At 55.5% G+C, this 22,493-nt stretch overlaps 3 protein-coding genes across 5 annotated transcripts; all 3 read right to left on the bottom strand.

The window, feature by feature from the left end:
• Positions 1 to 608: 608 nt before the first annotated feature.
• LOC119096702 (angiomotin-like protein 1) lies at positions 609 to 13,251 on the bottom strand. Its single transcript, XM_037219597.1, has 14 exons — positions 13,239 to 13,251; positions 11,929 to 12,035; positions 10,999 to 11,058; positions 9,702 to 9,773; positions 9,595 to 9,626; positions 8,609 to 8,747; positions 7,672 to 7,900; positions 7,001 to 7,158; positions 6,477 to 6,551; positions 5,593 to 5,732; positions 4,805 to 4,888; positions 3,797 to 3,943; positions 3,059 to 3,171; positions 609 to 619 (listed from the first exon to the last, which is right to left on the bottom strand). Exons 1-14 carry the CDS (start codon positions 13,249 to 13,251, stop codon positions 609 to 611), a joined length of 1,380 nt encoding a protein of 459 aa, XP_037075492.1.
• Positions 13,252 to 16,790: 3,539 nt separating this feature from the next.
• Positions 16,791 to 19,053, bottom strand: LOC119096701 (transmembrane protein 199). Its single transcript, XM_037219595.1, has 3 exons — positions 19,006 to 19,053; positions 18,404 to 18,515; positions 16,791 to 17,679 (listed from the first exon to the last, which is right to left on the bottom strand). Exons 1-3 carry the CDS (start codon positions 19,051 to 19,053, stop codon positions 17,414 to 17,416), a joined length of 426 nt encoding a protein of 141 aa, XP_037075490.1. The 3' UTR covers positions 16,791 to 17,413.
• A 160-nt stretch (positions 19,054 to 19,213) lies between these two features.
• Muted (biogenesis of lysosome-related organelles complex 1 subunit 5) lies at positions 19,214 to 22,093 on the bottom strand. Of its 3 annotated transcripts, none has more exons than XM_037220006.1 (5): positions 22,020 to 22,093; positions 20,896 to 20,981; positions 20,290 to 20,478; positions 19,659 to 19,826; positions 19,214 to 19,297 (listed from the first exon to the last, which is right to left on the bottom strand). In XM_037220006.1, the coding sequence occupies exons 1-4, from the start codon at positions 22,039 to 22,041 to the stop codon at positions 19,665 to 19,667; spliced, it is 459 nt and encodes a 152-aa protein (XP_037075901.1). In that variant the 5' UTR covers positions 22,042 to 22,093; the 3' UTR covers positions 19,214 to 19,297; positions 19,659 to 19,664. The 3 variants fall into 3 exon arrangements, with proteins under 3 accessions (XP_037075901.1, XP_037075900.1, XP_037075902.1); XM_037220005.1 differs by having other exon boundaries at positions 19,229 to 19,264; XM_037220007.1 differs by having other exon boundaries at positions 19,229 to 19,264; positions 22,012 to 22,064.
• Between the last annotated feature and the right edge of the window lie 400 nt (positions 22,094 to 22,493).

Here is a 22,493-nt window from a genome sequence, read left to right as displayed (position 1 = left end):
CGTCGGCGCCGGCCCCGCCGTGCTGGGCGCCGTTGCCGAGACGGTCGCCGCCGCCAGGCTCGAGTTGAGCAGCGAGATGTCGGCGCCGAGCGTCGCCATGGAGACGGCGTGACGCGGCTCTGACGTCATCGGCGTGCTCGTCACTGCAACGGCGCGGCGGCGTCCGGTCAGGGCACGGACAGAGCGGCTGTACCGGCGCAATGCGAGCCTCGGGGCAGCGCCGGCGGCGCTTCATGTCACACGACAACACGACACCGACGCAGCCGTCAAACGGCAGCCTATTTTCTGGCGTATTCATACGCCGCTGACGCAAGACACATCCTATGAATTCGCTATCGACATACCAAGCTGAGACAGTGCGTGGCAGTGCGACTCCATCCGTGGGGCTCCCAACCGGCGGGAGTCTCACGACCTAACACGGTCATCCTAACCTGACCTGACCTGACCTGACCTGATAGGTGACAAAGTAATCTCCAGCAAATGGCTTTGGCACATGCACATGCCGCTTAGGACGATAGCAGGTCAACAGCGCGGACTCATCAACACCACACAGTAGTCGCAGACAAATCGCGCGGCGCATGTAACTGGTAACAATCCATCAGGGCGGTCTACACCCGATCTGGCAGGCGCGCATGCGCCTGAAAGCGCAACAAATGCACGGAGCCGAAGCACAAGTGTGTTGACGCTAAACGGCATGGTTCATCAGTGTCCCTGCCACATCCCCGCCACCTCCGTCCAGAATGGCGTCGCGACGGCAGTCAGCGACGCCATCGCCCCGGACGGATGGCGTCACGGCAGTCAGCGGCGCATCCCCTCCATAGTGCGTCCAGCCGCGGCCGGGGCTCAGAGCGGGCGGCCGGCCGCTCGTCAGGCCGGCAGAGCGGCCGGACGGCGCCCTCCAGGGCCGGCCGCCACCTCCGCCAGCGGCCCAGTGGCGCCGTCAAGAGCCGGCCGCCACCTCCGCCAGCGGCCGGCCGCCGGTTGCGACAGGGCGCGCCGGACCCAACAGCTGCTGGACGCCCCGGCCGCGTCACCGGCCGGGCCGCACCGGGAGGGAGGGGGCGAGCCCATCCCAGCGGCGTGGCCGAACGGCCGCCGTCCACTGATTCATCATACAACAGCAGCCAGCTGACGTTGCCTAATAAGTACTAAGTGCCGACCGTCGACCCCCCAGTGGGCGGCATTGATGGCAGGTACAAGGCCGGCTCGTTTAGGTCACACTAACGACCCAGCTGGGAAAGATTACAAAAGCACCGCAGTGCTCAACATCAATACAATGTCGACTCTTGCAACGCCTTACCATTCACTGTAGCTGACTAAAGGGAATACGCTTGAAGCATTTCCGCAACATGTGTCCATCTGGACACCAGAATCATCCCTATGGAACGCGGCATTTAGCAGCACTAATGGAACATCGTTTAAAAGAAACCTGCGCCATATGCTCAGCACAGAAACGTTTCATGTTATTGGTAACCATTTGTCTTCCAGTTTATAATTGACGTAGCGGGGCGTGGACGTTTCGATAGTGAATGATTTAGTACCAAGACAAGCGTGGCGTCCTGAACGCTTGCAGGGAATTGTCAAATAGATGACTGCTCCATACTACAAGAACACGGTGCCACTTGCGTTGAAATCTGTAAGTAGAGCGGGCTGTACATGTTTCCAAAGGTCGCGCATTTATTGCGTTAACACGATGGGCAAGACGGGAAATTAAGCCGTGAAGAAACATAATGGTAACAAATAACTTAACCCAAGGCCGGTGGATTGCATGTCTTTATTTGCCGTAAACGCTAAGCTGAAATGCCCTTCACTTGAACAATTCTGACCATCGCTCGAAATTGACTTAAGCGCGCGTGCTACAGCCTACCGGCCTGATGCGACACCCCAGCCGGCAAATAACCGTGCCTTGAGGGGAAAACGTGCGGCGCACGCACGTGCAACGCGTATCGAACCCAAAGGCACATTGGCCTGAAGTTGTGTGAAAATAGTGAGTGATCCATTTGCAAAAACTGCCAGGCAGTGACGCACGCACACTACCACCTTTAACAAAGGGGAATAAATGTCGACGTTGGATGGCAAAATCTCACTTCTAGTAGCCGTCGTGGAATATGGTTATTGTGCTAATTTGCGTTGCCAGTGAACAAGTGCAGATGCTCCAGCTGGTTTTAAGAAAAATCACGCGCAGACCGTACGCAAATACCATGCTTAGAAAATCACTCCCGGACTGATGCGTATTACGTGTTATGATGAGATAAACCGGCACGTGCAACTCGAATTATCAATGCCTGCTGATTCCCAAGGCAACTGGCGACATCTGACGGCCGAATCCAGCAATGGGACAGGCGCACCTAACAGCCCGGTTCCAGAAAATTCAGCCGTTTTTGTAATATCTCAAGAGTCGGACGACGGAGAGACGTATAATTTACACACCCGGGGGCAACACATGACATAAAACAGCCTCTGCAAAAAGTGCCAAAATTTCCTATCGCCAGAGTGATCAGGACTTTGTTGTGTTCACCTGGCGCCCTTGGCATATGCGCCTAAAACGCTGAGCACCTACACACATGAGTGGAGTGACCGCACCGCCTTACGCCTGGTCCAGAAGCCCGGCTGCCTGTCTCCGCTGCCCGCTCTCACAAGGCTCACAAGCACGCGGGTGGGAGGTGGGTATGTGAGCCGGGCCACCGCCCGCTGGCCGGTGGGCGCACGGCGCAGACTGCATTAGTCAGGCCGACTGTGGGCGGACAGGACGGCATCAGCTGCCGACAACAGGCCGCCGGACCGAACCATCTGACCGGTACCTCATGACCGCAGGGACAGACTGAGCCTCCGTTGCGGCCGGCGGTAGCGACTCAGTCGCTAAATGTTAATCGCAACAGCAGCGGAGGGACGCACTGACCTCTGTGCACCCAGCTCCTGTTGACCTGAGCGGGGCCGGAGGGGGACACTGACCTCTGTGCACCCAGCTCCTGTTGACCTGAGCGGGACCGGAGGGGGACAGTGACCTCTGTTCAGCCAGCTCCTGTTCCGCCGAACAATTCTAGAATTGGACACTGACCTGTGTGCAGCCGGCTCATGTTGATCATGGAGCCGGCATTGGTGGAGCCGGGCGGTCGGCCCGGGCTGCTGCTGTACACGGAGCTCGAGTAGCCGTGCTGACTCACGCCGTAGCTGGAAACCAACAGACCGTCAGGGGACCCCGTCACCGCGGCAGCAGCATCCAACGGCGGCAAGACACAAAAGCGAATGGAAAAAGTCGAACGGCAAAAAGTCGACAGGGAGAAAAGTCGATGGGGACAGCAATCGAATGGAAAAGGCTCAAGGACTAAAAGTCAACAAGGATAAGTTAAAATAGCAAAGTCAAAGACGGAAAGTCCAATGGAATAAAGGCAGACAGGAAGTCCACGATGCATTTCTGAGAACTTATGGAGACACGTCGTTATCATAAGCACAGCATGGAGCGCCGAGTACTGACAATGATTGCTTCTCTGACGTTTAACCGTACCTCCTGGTAAATTAGAGGTCTATCACTCGGCATAGGAGCCCTGAACCCTGCCGAGCACAGAATTGCAGTTTTCTTTTCAGCAGGGGGCTAGACCGCTTTTCAATTTTAGGAGGAAAGTGGGGTGAGGCGGTAGAAATGCCTTTATTGGCGCTTTGAATGTAGATGGTGTCATTTTCCCAGCGTCGGTCCGGTGGAAGGCTGTGGTCGGTAAGGTTCCCCGAGCGTTGGTCTGGCGGAAGGCCGCGGCTGGTAAGGCGCCCCGAGCGTCGGCCCGATGTGGAGGCGGCTCACCTGGAGGCGTTCATGCCGGCCAGCGACTGCAGGCTGCTCTGGCGGCTGTGCGGGTTGCGCAGGATGGCCGGCACCTCCAGCGCGTGCTTCTGCAGCGCGCGGATCATGGCGTCCTTCTCCACCAGCCGGGCCTCCAGCCCCAGCACCCTGTCGGGCCCCGGTCTAGCGTGTCAGCTGGCGGCGTCAGGTGGAGCCACCCGACACTACGGGACTGGAGCGTTCTCTCCCCAGACACAGCAACTGCCGCCAATACAGCGCGGCAGCCGCTGACCCGGGAGGGGGGGGGGGGGAGGTGCTCCCTCCTCAGACACAGCACCTGCCGCAAGCACAGCACGGCGGTGGCTAACCCGGGGATGTCCCCTCCCCAGACACAGCACCCCGCCGGACGGTTCGGCAACCGGCGTCTTTTCCCCAGCCCAGGCGGCTGACACCAAATCCGTCCCCTCTTCCGTCGACGCGGTGGAACGGCCGAACAGACCCCGGAGCCTCGGTATACAGTGGCTCTCCGTCCGCTCTGAAGACTCGGCCGTAGCTCAGCACAGTCAGGCAGCGAATTAGTACCACATCCCACAGCACGGACCAGCATCGCAACCAAACGTCATCTTCGTTACTTTGGTAAAGGTCAGCATTTTGCAATTTCCTGAAGGGTTAAGGGTAAATTGACGGGCTTAATTTCAGCGAACACACACCGTGTTACTATCGCTTTTCATACTGAACACCTCTTTGTACTTATTAAACAACCATGTTGCTACCGTTCAGCGATCATTTCAAACGAAAACTGCAGTCAATAGAATCAACGTGCACCACGTACAAACCTGATGGGGGATTCGATATGTGGGCGACATCTACACGTAAAAAAGACACTGACACATCCATATTATATGCATTCTCATATCGCTATTCACAGCACCGCAGCGGCACGGCTCACGCTTCCACCCGACGTCAGCCAGCCAGCGTCTGCCAGCGGCCGCCTCTGCAGCAGCCGCCGCGCGCCTCCGCCACTCTCACCTCTCCTCGAGCGAGGGGTGCGAACCGGAGAGGTGCAGAGAGCCCGGCTCCAGGTGGGCCACCGACCGCTCCAGCATCAGCTCACTAGAACCACACACACACCGCTGGCCATCAGGCGGGCGCACGGGCGCGGCCGGGACATGCGCCAGCGCGTGCAGGTGTCGTGCTGCGGCGTGCGGCGGCGGGGCGGGCGGCGGCGGAGCGCGTGGCCCACGCACGGCGGCGGCCATGTCGGGGGGAGGCGGGACAGGGCCCGCACGGTGGCGTGCGTCTCCGGCACGGACTGCATCGGCTGACTCCTGATTCCTGCCTCTCGGATGAACCAGTCGGCGGCGAGCGTGCCGACCGAAATCTGGCGACGATCCATTCATTTGGCAGGCGCGATCAATGATCCCGCTCGCAAACAGCGCGCGCCGCTGGGCGCGATTAACTCAGTGCGATCGTGGTTTTCACGCAGCACGCATCCCAGCTGGTCCGGATACTCCGCACCAGGCCAGTCGCGAAGGAAAAAGCGCGGCAGAGGATGTCTCCGTTGCCACTTGAGGCAGGGCACCACCACGTCTTCGCAAAAATCCCCGCAGCCGCCGCGTGGGGCCGCAGCGTCCGCCGCGCCGCGCCGCGCCACCGCCGCCACTGACCGGCGCCACGGTGGCGCACCGTCCGCACCGCAGCGCTCGTACCAACGCCAGCCAAGCGACCACACCAGCACAACACCGACTGCTGCCGCTGCACAGCTGACCGACTGAGGCCATGCGAGGCTGGGAGCGGCCGCCAGCGCCGGGACGCACCTGTCCCGCGTGCTGTCCACGAACTTCTGCTGGCAGTGCGCCAGCTCCGTCTCCAGCAGCAGCGTGCGCTCGTGCGCGTCGCGCAGCTTCTGCCGCATGTCGGCCAGCTCCGACTGCTGCGGGTTGCCGTTATCGTCGCCCTGGGCGCCAGAGAAATGGAGGTGAAAAACGGGCCGACCACGCCACAGCCACTCGCAGTCGGCAACTGTGGATGGAAAAGTGACACAGACCGGAATGACGCGACATTATAGACCATGTTCAGTTCTCGATATCTGGAATTGTAACAATCTACAGACATCGCTTGCAGTTGTCAGCTCCAGGTTAGTCCCCGCCCGCAGAGCTGACTTGGGCAATGCCCAGAAGCACCGGCACTGCATCTTCCCCCAGCCTTGGAGACATATCCACCCGCCCCAGCTCTGGACCAGGCGACCCCAGCCCAGGAAGACTCTACCTCAACCCTGGAGCCGACCCCAACCAAGCCCAGGAGCCGTCCCCTCACCAGCGCTGTAGCCGTGCCCACCTCAGCCATGGAGCCGCCCCCACCCCACACCCGTCCAGGAGCCGTCCCCACCCCAGCTCAGGAGCCGTCCCCTCACCAGCGCTGTAGCCGTGTCCACCTCAGCCATGGAGCCGCCCCCACCCCACACCCGTCCAGGAGCCGTCTCCACCCCAGCTCAGGAGCCGTCCCCTCACCAGCGCTGTAGCCGTGTCCACCTCAGCCATGGAGCCGCTCCCACCCCACACCCGTCCAGGAGCCGTCCCCACCCAAGCCCAGGAGCCATCTCCCCCAGATCAGGAGCCGTCTCCACCCCCATCCCAGCACTCAAGCCGTCCCCACCCCAGCCCCGGAGCCGCCTCCATACAGCAGCGGCAGCCATGCTGACCTGTTTGCCAGCGACGGCCGCCTTCAAGTCGGCGATCTCGCGCTCGAGGTCGGTGCGGATCTTCTTGTGCGCCGCCTCGCGCCGGTCGGTGGCCAGCTGGCAGGACGTGAGCGCCCGCTGCAGCTGCGCCACGCGCTCCACGAACGTCGCCCGGTCCACGTACTGCGTCTGCAGCTGTGCACGCGCGGCGCGGTCAGACGCGGCCAGCCGACACCATCAGTGGTCAGTTGGCTTATCGGGGGCAAGCTGCACTTTATGGTGTTCCATTTTGTACCTTAAAACCCACCAAATACCCGCCCCATCCCATGCGGACGAGACCTAGACGATTGGGCGCTGCATAGCCACCGGCAGTCGACACGTCCTCCAGCTCCACACCACCACCAGATCTAGACAAAACACCATAGAGCTGTTTTTCAGCCGAGAACATGACGCGAGTTAGGCGTGAGGTGCGGCCGGCCCGCCCTCACCACGGGCCGTCAGCAGCGTGCCCAGCTGGCCTCAGCGCCGCAGCGCCGCCCACTGACCCGCTCGGCGTGCTCCTTCTCGACGCGGACCACGTTCTCCTGCGCCTTGGTGAGCGCCGTGTCCAGGATGTCGATGTACTGGCGCTGCTCCTGCAGCGTGGCGCGCTGCGCCGTCAGCTCGATCTCCTGGCGCTCCTTCACCGCCTGCAGCTCCTTGTCTGCCGGCACAGCGGCGAGCCTCAGGGCGTGACGGGCCCAGCGGGCACACAGGCGCGCAGCGACCGCCACCGAATGACGCGAATATGCAAGGTGGCATAACCGCCAGTTAATGGACAGTGTACGCGAACTTATCACAATAGACTATCCACCAGACAGGCTACATCGGTGCTACTCGATGGAATATGACCCTGGAGTCCATATTGAGCCATCATCGACACACTGGAGTCCATATTGAGCCATCATCGACACACTGGAGTCCATATTGAGCCATCATCGACACACTGGAGTCCATATTGAGCCATCATCGACACATTGAAACAACCGAGCGTTGATGAGAATAGCCGAGCAGTTTCAATAATATCACTTCTTAAGACGGAAAACCACACTGGTTTCACCCGCACAGAATCAACTTGCCCGCAACCAGCGCACAATGGCACGAGGGGACCGCGACCGAGATCACCAAGCTGGCAGCTAGCAGACAGCTGGTCGGCCGGCGCGCGCCGGCGACGTACTTTGCGTAACCAGCTGCTGGATGAGCAGCTCGCGTCGGTCCGTCTGCTTCTTGTCCTCGTCCAGCTTGGAGGTGTCCAGCTGGCTGGAGAGGCTGTTGTTGAGGTCGGTGGCGCGTCGCACCTCGGACGTCAGTTTCTGGCGCGCCAGGTACTCCAGCTGCTCGCGCCGGCGGCACGTCTCCACCAGGTCGTCGTAGTCGGATTGCAGCTTCTCCAGCTCGCGTGCGAACTGGCGGAGACACGGCCGGCCGGTCAGGCGAGCCAGGGGCGCGCACACCACCGGCGATCACCGGGGATGACGCGTGATGCTGGCACCGAACATCACTGGGGTGTGATGCTGATGCTGAGAACCACTGGGGTGTCATGCGTGCATTCGTGATGTCTGCGGTTTGGCACCACGAAGTGCTGCTGAGGAAGGCATTAGAGGGCCACGGCTATAATGGTGACCAGGCATCGCGACGAAGCCGACTTCGGTTTGTTTTTAAGCAACGGCTCGGGATTTGGATTCGGTTGCGCGCCATCTTCCACATTTCGCTTCGACTTTGGTAGCACCATACCATCTCACGACAAGGGTTGCATTCTCCGGACACAAATTTGATCACATTCCAATTCCCGACTGAGGAACACGGCCGACATCGGCGGACATGTCTTAACTGCGGGCCTGCAAGGCGCAATTTGCATGTAAAGCTAACTTGCCTATCTGAACACATCACGACAAAAAAGGTTAACACGATTTCATTTTTTCTACGATAGGAAAATACAACCTGCAACGTAATGATTCCCGAAAAGCCAGGAAGACCACTCCAAGCCAATTCAATTAAGCCTCCTTACGAACGAAGCATTTCAAGGTTTTCAAAGCGTCTTTGAAGAGCGCAGAGACCACCAACATGCAATCCAAATAGCCCATATGCGTGAGCATACTTAAGATCGCGCTCACCTTCTGTAGTTTCTGCACCTTCCTCTGGTACATTTCGATCTCCTGCTTCAGGGTCGAGTTCTCCAGCATGAGAATCTGCATCATCTCGTTGGCATTGGCAGCCACGTAGTCGGGGGGCTCTCGGTATTGGCCCGGGGGTCTGCCGCGGCACACAGCTCAGGTCAAACGTCCCGCACCCACCGCTCGGGAGGCCCGGGGGTCTGCCGCGGCACACAGCTCAGGTCGAACGTCCCGCACCCGCCGCTCGGGGGGCTCTCAGTACTGCCCCGGGGGTCTGCTGCGGTACACGGCTTCCTTCAAACGTCCCGCACCCGCTGCAGACAGCCAGGCGGCTCACAGGCGCACAAAACCGCGCAGCACGGAGCCGTAGCGGAAGCGTTGGGCGCTCTTGAGAAGTCACCATCAGGCATTCGCAAACGCCAACGTACGCCAGCTGGTCGTATCGCAGATGTTCGAACCGCAGCTATCCGCATGATAATGATATTATCCGCAAATGTTCGTAGTTGCAATGTTCGTGACGCGGGTGTTCGTTAAGGCTAGTGTACGCATGCACAAATCGCAAACGCTCAAGCATGCACGCAAAAAAGTTGAATCGGCTTGACAAAACTTTGCCAGAAGCGCATGTCTGTCTCTTTATGTGTGCACGCACAACATTTGCTTCTGCGAGCATTCGCTAAATGAACATTGGGCATTAATAGAAATTTACGGTGCAAAACGTACGTTGGCATCGACGCACCTTTGAACGTACGAGCATCTGTGGTGCGAATAATTGCTGCACGTACATTAACCGTTACGGTCATTTGCGCTAACAAACGTCTGCGATACGCACACTATCAGTTACGAATGTCTACGCTCGCGAACATCTGCCCACGAGCATCTTCAGTACATCTGTTAAAGGTAATACCTCACACTATCAGATAAGTAGAAACAATTCGTTTAAGCCATGATCAGTCGGCGTGTACAGCGCGCGGCGCCACCGCGCTCACCGGAGCGGGTCACCGCCGCGGTTCAGGTCCGGCTGGGAGCGCGATATGGACGACTTGTCGGTGCGGGCGCCGGCCGCCGCCGCCGCCGCCTCGTACCCGGCACCGGCCTCGGCGGGCGCCAGCTGGCTCGACGACGACGAGTTGGACTTGTCGCTGAGCGCGCCGCCTGCCGGCTTCGTCTGGATGGGGAACACCGGACCGTCAGCCGGGCGGCGCAAGACCGACCGCGGGTCACCGCCGGTCATCAACCGACAGCCGGTCATCAGTGGGTCATTAAAAAACTTACAGTCGGTCATCAGCAAACTAACAGCCGGTCATCAGCGGGTCGCCAGCGTACTAACAGTCGGCCATTCATCAGCGGACCAAAAGCCGGTTATCATGAGTCATCAGAGAGGAGTCTTAGGAGACTTAGAGACGTCCGAAGGCGGGTGGTCAGCGTACCATCAGCGAACCTCAGCCGACCATCAGCGGGCACTCAGCTTATCACCTGAAGGACGTCACCACCCCGAAACAACACACGAATCAAGAACGGCCACCGACAGACGGGGCAGACGCACTACGGCCAACTAGACAGCAGTGCAGCCATAGACTGCTCCGACTGCGGTGCGCCACCCGCTCAACGGACGGTATCGCACCAGCTACCGGCCGGCTGGCAGCTGGCGCACTGTCAATGGTAGCGCACCAGCTGCCGGCCGACTGGCAGCTGGCGCACTGTCAACGATAGTGCGCCAGCTGCCGGCCGACCGGCGGCTGGCGCACTATCGACTCGGGACTGTGACGACTGGCACGTGACACCCATAACGGAAGGCGGGTGTAATATTCCACGACAGCGTGACAACCGGTGGAGACAAGCTGCCCCATAAATAGTTCCAAGTGTTTTAACAAGACACAACGCACCACCGCCCCAGCAGACCGTGCCGACAGACCTGCTTGTCAACATACGGCCGCTTCGGTGGCCGAAATGTCAGCATCTTTTCACGTTACTGTATTCTGGCTTAGGGTTCAATGCATGTTACCCCTCCTCTTGCTCAGAAACAGTCAACCAGCATTGCACCAGATGGCAATCAACCCGGCATCTAAGCGCCTCAGGCTTGACAAATAGGTCGGGCATGTCAATGTCTGGATTCAGGGTCAAAGGGCGAAAGATTAGCTCCAACAAATTGCGTGCATAGACCGCCAGGAAAGCAAGATTTTGGGAGCGCTAATTTATATTTACATTCTGGACACCACACTGGATGAATTTTGGAGTGCTGCGACAGACGTCAGATGCTGGAGAGCATCTGACGTCCATCTCAGGCGGGGCGCCGGCTCCGTCGCCCCGCCAAAGATGGCTCTACCTGCGCCACACAGACGGCTCCACCACACACCACAGCGCGCGCGCTCGCCAGCCAGCGGCGGCCGCACCTCCTTTCCATTGACGTGCGGCGGCTCGCGCAGCAGCCGCTCCAGGCTGTTGTAGTGCATCTGGCCGGAGACGGCGGCGGCAGCGGCGGCGGCGGCGGCGCCCGGGCGCGGGTACTGCGGCGGCGGCCGGCCGGTGGGCGGCGCCATCGGCCGCTTCAGCGCCTTCTCCACACTGGCGGCGGACGGGACGCGTGACGACCCGATGACGTCGGCGTGAGCGGCGACACATGACGTCACACGGCGACTGGCGTAAAGCATGGAACGATGGCAAGCGTTCCAGGTCGGTGCGACGGGTGATGATCAACAGACGGGCAACGCGTGCAAGATCCATTGAAGGGTCGTTGTCGCACATTGAGTATACCATGTTAACAACTGTCTCGTCCGATAACGTCACGACAGCAAACATACACATACACAGATTGCTACCAGTAGTGACTGCGCTGTTCTTTCAGAAACCTTTAGTGAATGTTACACACCTCTTAGCCCACTCCATCGCTCCTACGGGGGTCGTGAAATCCGTCCCTGCTAAGGCAGTCTTCACTAAATTCTCTTCACCCTGGAACCAGAGGACAGTCAGACCTTGCTCCATTGCCTTCATGAGCTTCGGTACAGCCACGTGCGATTTTACGTTGGGATGCAAGCAAACAAACACGAATGTAAGAATCCATTTGAACCCGGCCATTTCCTCATGAGCTGTTTTTACTCCGCCCGCAAAAATATACACAGACGCGACCAATACTTTCCGTCATTCCTACCGACAGAAAATGGCTGGTAAGTTGGCATACAAAGAAAGTATGACGCTGGGACGTAGTGGAAGCACGGGTCTGGATCCACGAAAGATGCACTATGTGGAAGCAAACCGCACTTACCAGACGCCTGCTGAGTGATAGGCATGTAAGCAGGCATGAGTGACACCAGGCCTCCACTGACCTGGGGATCCTGGCGCTCTGTGTGACTGAGAACATACTTCTCCTCGTGCGTCAGGTTCTCGGCTGAGGTGGACACGTCCGTGTCGCTACCGCTCACAGTGCGCACGCCTGCGGCAGACAAGGGACCACCATTGCATGGGCACTACCACACACCAAGCTGTGTGAACATGGCGGCAGGCCACACCGCGCTATGTGAACATGGTGGCAGGCCATGTCATACTATGTGAACATGGTGACAGGCCACACTGTGCTGTGAACATGGTGACGCTACCGCTCACAGTGCGCACGCCTGCGGCAGACAAGGGACCACCATTGCATGGGCACTACCACACACCAAGCTGTGTGAACATGGCAGCAGGCCACACTGCGCTATGTGAACATGGTGGCAGGCCATGTCATACTATGTGAACATGGTGACAGGCCACACTGTGCTGTGAACATGGTGACAGGCCATACTGTGCTGTGAACATGGTGACAGGCCACACTGCATTATGTTCACATAGCAACCAGCCACAATGTGCTATGTGAACATTACAACAGGCCACATGACACTATGTGAACATGACAGCAGGCCACACCACATTACATGAACATGGTCAGAGGCCATGCCATACTATGTGAACATGGCAATAGGCCATATTGTGCTATGTGAACATGGCAACAGGCCATACCATGCTATGTCAACATGGTGATGGGCCATGCCATACTATGCGAGCATGGTGGCAGGCCATACTGCCTTCATGACACATCTGATGCCATGGCAGGCATTTGCTGAGGCATGAAGCCACTTCAAGAAGACACTCCATGTTGATTACACATCCTTGATTCTTACCAATCTGCAATTGATGCCTGAAATACTGCAGCAAAGCCAACCCAGACGTCCAATGATCTACTAAGACACACCACTAAAACAGCAACAACAGAAACACTGCTAAAGGCAAAATCATTTCAGGGGTAACATTAAGCCTAGCAATCAGTTCTAATCAAGCAATGATCCTAAAGCCATGGAATTTCACAAATAATAAGGAAAGCGGCACAGATGTATCTGCCATCAAAAGTAAAACATGTGACTGCCCAGGTCATAATTGTTCAGGGGAGTATCTTTTGTGATACTCTTGGCATGGCCAGATATGAGCAGCAAAAGCAGAAGTTGTACAGCAATCAAAACACAAAACTACTTGTGAAAAGGCAGTGCCAAAACAAAACCAGACATCACCAGTCTTAACAGTGGATGACATTTTTGACACCCGAGCTCATTGAAGCAGTTGTGGAAGTTGGATGGCCATGGTAGAAGACCCCTGGCATGCTCACACTGAGACCTCATCTACATCCTTGACTTGAAACTGATCTGAGAGTTAATCACCAGCCAACCAAATGTCACCACCAGTGTGCCAATTGGAACAACAGGACACCAGGGGGGTGATATCAGGAAAAGAAAATGACACACCTTGGCACATAACTGTACCATTTTGAGGCCCCAACCAACATGTTTTTGACATCAAACAGCACATATGTAAGCAGTTTCAGCACTAGTCCTCATGACTTGGCATGTCAGATGCCCTAGATTCTGTGAAAACTGCTGTTGTCTGGAACACCATGCACAGGAATCCAAGCACATAAAGGCCAATGTAAGCTAAGAAAATATATTTACCTGGCGGGTGAAGAGCCACAGCCTGGTTGTAGCTTGGTGGAGGGCGTTGTGGATGTCCTAAGTCCATAGCCGAAGTTGTCCACGTCAATACACACCTATCAAAGGAATGACTGATGTTGCCTTCTGTTGAAACTGATGTGAGAATAAGTTCTCATGAAGACTGACAAATTGCATCACATTACTGTGCCATTTCAGGGAGGTTGTTGACAAACCCTCTACATGAAGTTCCTTATGCCCACAATATTTTAAACCTAAACAACTCTATCAACAAAATCACTACATGAATAACTAACATACAAAACTTGAAAACATTTATGTTGCTAAGACTCTAAATGCTGATATACAAGTGAAAGCAAGACATAACATCCACTGGCATGACCTACACATTAAAAATCTATGCAATAATTCTACATGCAAATTCCTACAAAATACAGCTGCAAAACACATTTTCATCTTAGAGTAGTGTGCTGTGCACACACAAGCAGTTCAATCAATATCACTGCACAGTATTTTTGGATTCATACTGCCTATCTTTCATCACTCAGCCCCTGGATTTAGATCTGGATCTAGTCTGATCTCAATGGTATCAATTAGTCATGACCTGCAAATTGCATGCTACATAAATAAACTGAATGCAGGATCATAAAATTGAATTACATCATAACATTGCAGAAAAGCAAACAGCTGATGTGACAGCTTTATGGGAATGTAAAAAACAATAGTGGCAGAACTCATATGGCATTAGGTTTTGTATTAACTGGTTGTGGCATTACATGGCCTGGCTTGTGATTAAAGCAGCAAGTGGAATCATGAGGCAAGCTACCAAACAGGACCATGAACAGGGAGTAGGAAACCCAGGGTGTAGAGTTAACCCTTCTTGTGATGACAAGGAAGCTTATAATCTGCTTAGATCCATACCAATAAAGAAGCCTTGATAAGGTGCATAAGGAAAACTTTTCATCAAATGACCAGACATGAAGCATAACCTTTATGAAACTTGGGCATTAAGCATTGTTTCAATGAGCAGGCTCTATTCAACACCTCAACTTGGCAAGCAGCTTTGCTTCCTTGTTGTATCAACACCTTGTGCAAGATTGTTTCAAAATGAGACTCTGACATACAATAACTGTGATACTACAAATTCATCCAGCAAAAAGCCTAGCTTATCACTAATAAGCCAAACCATGACACTCTAGTTCATGTTCTTTAACATGTTCTAACCAATTCATATATTTCAACATGTTCAAACGTGATGCCATATGACTGGGGAGTAGTACCATGATAGCATAATATGATCTCTGGACGTTGATACCTGGATGTTCAAACACGACAACATTCAAAACTTATCGTTCAGCTCTACTTGAATCCCTCTTTTCAAAACATGAAACATGCCGTTACCTAACGAAATCTCAACCTTCTTAAGGAAGTTCAAACATGCTGCATATCATTTCACCGTCATGCATATTCAACGCGATACGAACCGGAATCCGGACACCTCGGACCCAACAACACCCCTAACAACAAAGACGATGGGCCGCTCTCAGATGCTTTCCTAAGCAGCAACATTGGGCCTGAAAGGCGAATACATACATGGCGCACCTGTATCGTTTGATAAAATCAGCTGAACATCCCAAACTTGAAAGCAGTTCGCAAAGGGATAAAATGGTTAACGTGAGCCAAATATGAGCAATCAGATGTATTTCGCAAAACTTGGAATCGGAGCCGATTTCAGTACTGATCCTTTGGACATTTACGGATGCTTGCGCTTTTTCGGTAGCCCTCTTGTCCTGCTGGTTTCACCACATTCCATTATTTTCCATCGCGACCTATTCGTCACGTGATGATATCTCGATGTTATTTGCCAGAACCTCCTTGTCAAAACAGCTTTCTGCGCGCCGCTGGACATTGGACGCGTGCAGAGGTATCCCGATCAGCTCCACATGCACCTGCAATTGTTGTACTTCATGGTGTCCTCGCCACCTCGTGCCTTCAACCAATGTAAGGGCTGTATGGGCCTTGCCCGACAGCATGCATGAGCTCCAAGTTTGCAACGCCGGTGTCAAGCGCGAAAGAACGTCCTTGCAATTTCACCATCATAGCGACATAGCGACACTCATAATGCCTCCACGGTCCGTTCTCCACACGTACACGGATCAACTCACAGGTTGGCCCCAGACTTCAAGTCTTCGTAACAATTCAGGCAGCCCCGTCCCTCTTTGTTGCATAAGTTGCTATGCCTGCCCATCCATAGCCAGTTCCATAGCCATGGCGAGGCGGGATGAAGCGGTCATGTCCTCCGTGAGCCCCCCCCCCCCCAAAGTACTCTCATGCGATTTAAAACATCCGTATCGCCAAATTTCTGCGACACCGTATGACATTCCAAAAAGATACACATATTTCAAAAACGTCCCTTGAGCGATGAAGAGGGGCCCCTTGAGCGGAAGAGTCCCCTACGACCCGACCTGGTGCCTTGTTAGACGCTCGTCAGTGCGTCTAAAAACGGAGCAAAACAAACTCCCGCCTCCCCACGTCCCATCACGGATGGCTAGCGTCGCCATGGTTCTCCGGCGTCACCCATTATTGAAGGAAGTGTCACCCAAAGACTGTGACCGCAGCGGAGCTGGTGGGTTGGCTTGCCTTGTGGTGGGTTGACCCGCCTCGTCACGGCCAGCGGTCAAAGGTGGGGGGACACCTGTCTCCCCCCCCCCCCGTGTTTCTCTAGGCAATCTCGCACGCATAAAATCTAATTTGGCACAAATCGGGGGCATGCCCCCCCCCCCTCCCCCTATTCCGTGGAGCCCATGGCTGTGTCTGTAGGCTCGGCGGTGGTATGTCCGAATACTGCGTACGAATACATCGGCCGGCCGGTCAGATTGAGAGCTAGGCGAGGCAGCATCTACCGTCCCTGCCAAGGCCGCTCATCACCACCTTGGAAAGAGGAACGTGTTTTGCATTGGACCACTCGCAAACCGGTTGTGCTTTTGATGGTTGCGGAGCTCCTTTCGACCCCTGGAACGGCGTCTGGCACGACGCCACGCGATCCATGCCGACGGAGCTCGCGATCCGCACGCTATGGCAGACACCCTTTTCGAAACCAGATCTTCTTGGCACAACTTTTGCAACACACTGATAATTTATCCAGCTACAAAGCCTGGGACCGATGGTTCACGTCCACTACATTCCGTTTTTTTTGCACGCTAAAACACACGCAACATATGCAATGCTTGCATTAAGAAATTGCATCGCGGTACCATTTGGAATGATGCACCACAAGAACAAACTTAAGGTGTCATTGATCATACTCGCCCTGAAATAGCCCAAAGCTCACAAACACTCTTACAAGTAATAAGATATTCTGCTGGTAACACCAATGGCCTGCTGTCATGTAACCATTCCTATATACGATTAAAGAAATATCCAGCACCAGGCCACACTGACTGCGTCCGGCAGTCAACTCAGTTGCAAAGAGCCATGGCAAGGCTACCACCCAACATACAGTACTATCGGCTTAACACCACCCAACATAGCTCAGCTTCTGGCCAGTGACGTGTCGGTCAGGCAATGCAAACCAGTATACATTGCTTAGTCACCACAAGCTCCTTGTCGGCCGCTGTTTTCATATACGCCATCCATCATCCCAGCCGACAGACCCGCTGGTCTCAGGCCGACCAGCCCCCGTCTGCTTGTCCCTCAGCCAAACTTCACTAGTCCGCCAGTCCAAGTTTGTCGGCTTGCCGGTACCGATCCGCCAGTCCCCTGGTAACCAGCGCACCAGTAGCGGCTCCCAGCGCGCCGGTCCGCCTGCCTCCGGAGCCGGTCCGCACGGTCGCGCGCCTCACTGGCGCTTCTTGTCGCGCGGCGACGCGGCCGGCGCCGCCAGCTGGGTCATCGGCGGCTCGTCGACAGAGCTCAGGTACCGGATGAGGAAGTAGCCCTCGGCCACCAGCACGACCAGCGCGGCGGCCAGGCCGGCCAGGATGCGGCGGCCCGTGTCGGCGTTGCCGGCCGCCACCGCCATCGCCATGTAACCGAACAGGAACGCGGCTGCCACGGAGAACACCACCTGGCCCACTTCCACCAACTGGGCGTTCACCTCGCGCACTGCAGCAGGGCGGGGAACATGGGTGAGAACAATACTTCCCACAATGCGGGAGGAGACGGGGGCCGGGATGTACATCAGAACATCAGCAGGGCTTTTCACTCCCCACATGCAACTGTTGGTAACCGCGCAAACACGATATTTTTGCCACAATTCATCTTTCTCTCTGTCCCCAACCCACAACGCAAAATATTGATTTCGCAATTATGTTGAAGTTCCTTGAAATGCGGTCTTAATGATATTGAAAACATATGTACCATTGAACATGCATAACACGGGTAGACACAGTTACACATAATATATAACTGAATATATTTTACAGCCTTCCGTCGCGTGCAATGTGCATAAGCGCTTCACTAAATAGCCCACGGCCATTAAAACCACTGAAGCCTTCCAACGATTGTTCGCGTCGCTCACCACGCTGCACCTGCCACAATGTCCGAACGCAGCGGACGGTGACCGGCCGACCGCAGCGGGCGGCGGCTGACCGACCGCAGCGGGCGGCGGCTGACCGGCCGCAGCGGGCGGTGGCCGCCCAAGCGAAGAAGGCAGTGGGTGACCGACCGCAGCGGGCGGTGGCTGACTGACCACAGCGGGCGGTGGCCGGCCGACCGCAGCGGGCGGTCGCCGCCCAACCGCTGCGGGCGGTGGCCGACCGACCGCAGCGGGCGGTAGCCGACTGATCTCAGCAGGCGGTAACGGGCTGCCGGCGCCGCCAACACTCACTCTGTTTGCCGATGGCGATCGTCGGCTCCCGGAGCCGGGCGTTGTCGACGTTGCGCACCATGCGCCGGTAGTCGCGCTCGTCCTGCTCCAGCCGCAGCCGCTGACACCGCGCCTGTCGGTGGGCACGCGGCGGCTCACGGTCCCGCCCAGCTCTCCCGTCCGGCAGCCGGCTCGTCACGCCAGCAACCCGCACGCATCAGCCGGATGGCGGTCGACACGACCGAGTATGCCCCTGGCTCTTGCATGGATTAGTTCATGGGCTGATAGGAGGATATGACACTAAGGGTCCACGCGGATTTGTGAGCACTCACAGCTGATTTAATTCATACCAGTTGGGGAGTTGAAGCCTGGATTGAAAATGGCTACAGGACACATCGACCAGTGAAATGAACTCCCAGACTGTAAAAACACGCTCCAGCCGTGCAGGCAAGAAGTGTATGCCACCCGGACTACAGATGTACCGGACGTTCGCCATTGTCCATGCCCTCGGTATCTCACAGTCACAGGACCGTTACAAAACTTTGTGATGACAGTTTGAAGCGTACACGAGCAGGCTGCGCCGGGCACACCCACGCCCTGACAGCTCTCTCCGCCGGCCGCACCTCCAGCTCGGGGTCTCTGGGAGGCGTGACGAGCGCCGGCAGCACCATACGGCCGCGCCGCAGCAGGCCCAGCAGCGGGGCAGGGTCGCCAGCCGCCGCCAGCCGCCGGCGCAGCCAGCGCACCTCCTCCAGGCCGAGCGTGGCGTCCGGCCGCGCCAGGCAGCGGCGCACGCCCTCTGGCGCCTCGTCGGCCACGCCCGGCGCCTCCAGCAGCCGGCGGACGGCGGCGCGCGCCTCCTCCGACGGACACAGCTCCATCCTGCACGCCCCGCTCGTCAGCGGCGCAGGCAACCTCGACCGCAATGGCCCGTGCCAGACCGTCACACGTGGCAGATGTGACAGTTTTAACACGGCCATAGCAAACACAATGCTATTATACTTTACAAAATGGCACAATTGGTTGGTGGGCTATATACGAATGAGCATCACAGCAGGAGCAAATGCCATAATTGGCAGGTGCATTGTGCATTACCAGTCCTCATAATGGTAACTGTGTACACAAAGAAGCAGTCGTCAAATCGCATACAACAGCTCTGAACCAGTATGAACACCTTACACTGGTTGATCCCGCGACTTGCATGCCGTATTTGTACGGTGCTGTGATAACACATGATAAAATCACAAGAAAGCTGCGCGGGTGCGCTGCACTCTACCCAGATCTAGTTGAGCTTCCGTTCGGCGCGTCGGTAGTGCTCATGCAGATCGTGCTCCTTGCGGGCGAACTCCTGGTCGACCTGGGCGCGCAGCTGCTCGATCTCAGTCAGGAACTGGCCCCAGTCTTGTTCGCGGACGATCTGCAGCTCGGCCGTACGGTCCTTCGCCTGCGGCCGGCCACATGCCGCGTGAGTCGACCTCAGAGGTGCTGCCTGCTCCCGTGACACTTCTCTGTCCTGAGCCAGCCCTGCCTCCGGGCGGCTGCACCGCACATGCCAGTCTGACAGCGTTTGGACCATGTTGGCGAAACTTTTACGTACCGCAAATAGTGGGGTGGTGTGACAGCAAACACACTTTTGAATTAAGAAGTGCTTACAGTCAAACCGAAATAACTGCAAAATCTAGTTATGATATACTAAAAACAAAGAGTGCAGATGAACAAAGAACAATATTTGTAAAGATCACAACAATTATACACATTTCATGAGTAGCACATTACAAACAAAAAAAGCTCCTCAAGTTGCACCTCAATTGATCACATCTCCAGTTTTCTTGTTTGTAATGGCACCCACCTAAAGCCAGCCAGCAGTGCAGCAGCCCTCCTTTCAGCCTGTGGGGTCAGCTGCTTACCAGGTCGCTGGCGCCGGCGTCACGCAGCACGGTCTGGCACTGGCTCTGCACCAGGTCCGCGTCCTCTAGCAGCGTCGGCAGCGTCTGCGCCAGCAGGTCACGGCAGCCGTCCACGAGGCCGTCGCTGATCTCGCGCACCTGGCGCAGCGGCGTGCCCAGCTCGGGCGCCTGGCCGCCTGCGTGCTTCAGCTGAGGGTCGGACAAAGCATGCTGCAGCGGTGCCGGTCCGACCGACGACCGCGCACACCAACCTCAGCCAAGCAGACCCCCGGACCATGTCGCCATCCGTGGTCCTCCCTGTTCTGCGCATGCGCACGTTGGGCCACGCCAACAAAAGGAAAAACCTCACACATATAACATATGCAGCAATAGCAGGGGCAGCAACCAAAACACTGAAATGTGAATTGTGGCAATGGCAATGGAACCCAATGGCATAATGCAAGGTGTAATACTTTTTCAATGAGGTGGTCTTGCATGGGCTGGCAAGTTTTGCTTAGCAATGAATATATTTAATTTACATGACATGAATACAAAAAACCTCCATGCATTCTAACACAGCTCTCTGTTGCCCTGCTACATAAGCGATCCATGGCGAAAAAAGCTTACCTCAAAATGATGGATGAAAGACTTAATTTCTCCTCTCATAAAAGGTCGATGGTCGAACAGTCGAGACCAGACCTCTGTTGCATGATCTACAAAAAATGAACCAGTTAATGCAACACAAGCTTTTGTTCATCTATCCCCCATGCTTTTGAAACAATCCTGATATAGTTCATGCGGAGTGAACTGCCTTCAACTTTCACTGGCAGATATGTTGGGTGTCCGTGATAATGTCTTATCTTAATTAATTTGACTTTCATAATCTGGTTATCCTGAAGACCAAGTGCAGCTTTCCAATGTTACCACCTACCTAGTCAAAAACTCTTCTATCATCTGCTGGTGATCTTCCATTACCTCTGCACCAGAAAAAAAAATAAGAAGAAGAAGAGCACTAACCATGCAATGGCCATCTATGCCACAATACACTATATTGGCAATCAAAATTGTCATGATGTTAACCAAGTGATAATGGCTAAATAACAGGCACTGGGAGAGCCAGCTTCCATCAACCAGCACAGCAAATAATACCAGCACACAGATGTAAAGGGGCTGACACAAAACACTCATTTCTGGCTGCCTTCCCCCACAAAAGTAATAATGCCACAGACTGTTGCAGCTCCCCAAACCAGCAACTGCCAGCTACAGAGTCCACCATGTATGCCCTGGAGTATTGCCCAAGACAAAGCAGCCATGCCAGCCCACTGCATTATGCTGGACAAGATATTACTCCTACTCTTGGCAGGCACAAGCCACCTGCCCCAAGGGGAGGAGGGTGTCCCTGTTTATGTAACTGGCTGTGCTGAGACTCAGTGAAGCTGAGGACACAGCTTTGAAACAGAAGACACACCTTTGTGTCCATGAAGATCACCATGAGGAACAGGTCACATGTTAGCTGAGAGCCCAGTGAGCTCCAGATACCATCATATAGAGTCCGACACACCAAGATCTTGAAGCAATGCCCCCAACCCCCACCCGTGATAACCCCATGCATCAACTCATTTCGCCTAGCCTTCATCCTAACCACGCAGTGGCTCAAGGTTAACTACAAAGTACAAATGCTGAAAAATTTTAAAGGCCAGTTATCATTTCCCTCAGAAATGATTTCCCAACCATAACGCTTACATACTAACCAAACACAGACTCATCCGTCATGCCAAACGCAGCGGGACCCCCGACGACCACCCAATGCGTGACGACGCACACTTCTCAGGTGTCACGAGACCGCTCAAGGATGAAGCGAGGCGCTGGGACGGACATCATGGTAGCGTTTGCTGCCATATTCACTATATGGCGTCAAAGGCCTGTTGGATGTACTATGCAGGGTCGTTAATGATATGGCATGCTATGCTATACTCGATCGATACGATATTATAGAGCCTGGTGAACTATCAAACATAACTTTAGCAGCCGTAGGACGAAATGCACAAGGGAGGCAGTGTTATGAATGCAGATAACAACTGATGAAAGCGTAGTGTCAAAGATTGAAGTGTCCGTCCTGATAGTTCATGTCCGTCCCGATAGCTCAGGTCTGTCCAGATTGCTCAGGTCCGCTCCGATAGCTTAGATCCGTCCCGATAGCTCAGGTCCAACTCGATAGCTCATCC

This window comes from Pollicipes pollicipes, unplaced genomic scaffold, assembly GCF_011947565.3.
Source record: "Pollicipes pollicipes isolate AB1234 unplaced genomic scaffold, Ppol_2.1 Scaffold_4295;HRSCAF=5057_pilon_pilon_pilon, whole genome shotgun sequence".
NCBI lineage: Eukaryota > Metazoa > Arthropoda > Thecostraca > Pollicipedomorpha > Pollicipedidae > Pollicipes > Pollicipes pollicipes.
Note: the sequence above shows the minus strand (reverse complement) of the source record. Positions and strands in the feature narration are given on the sequence as shown.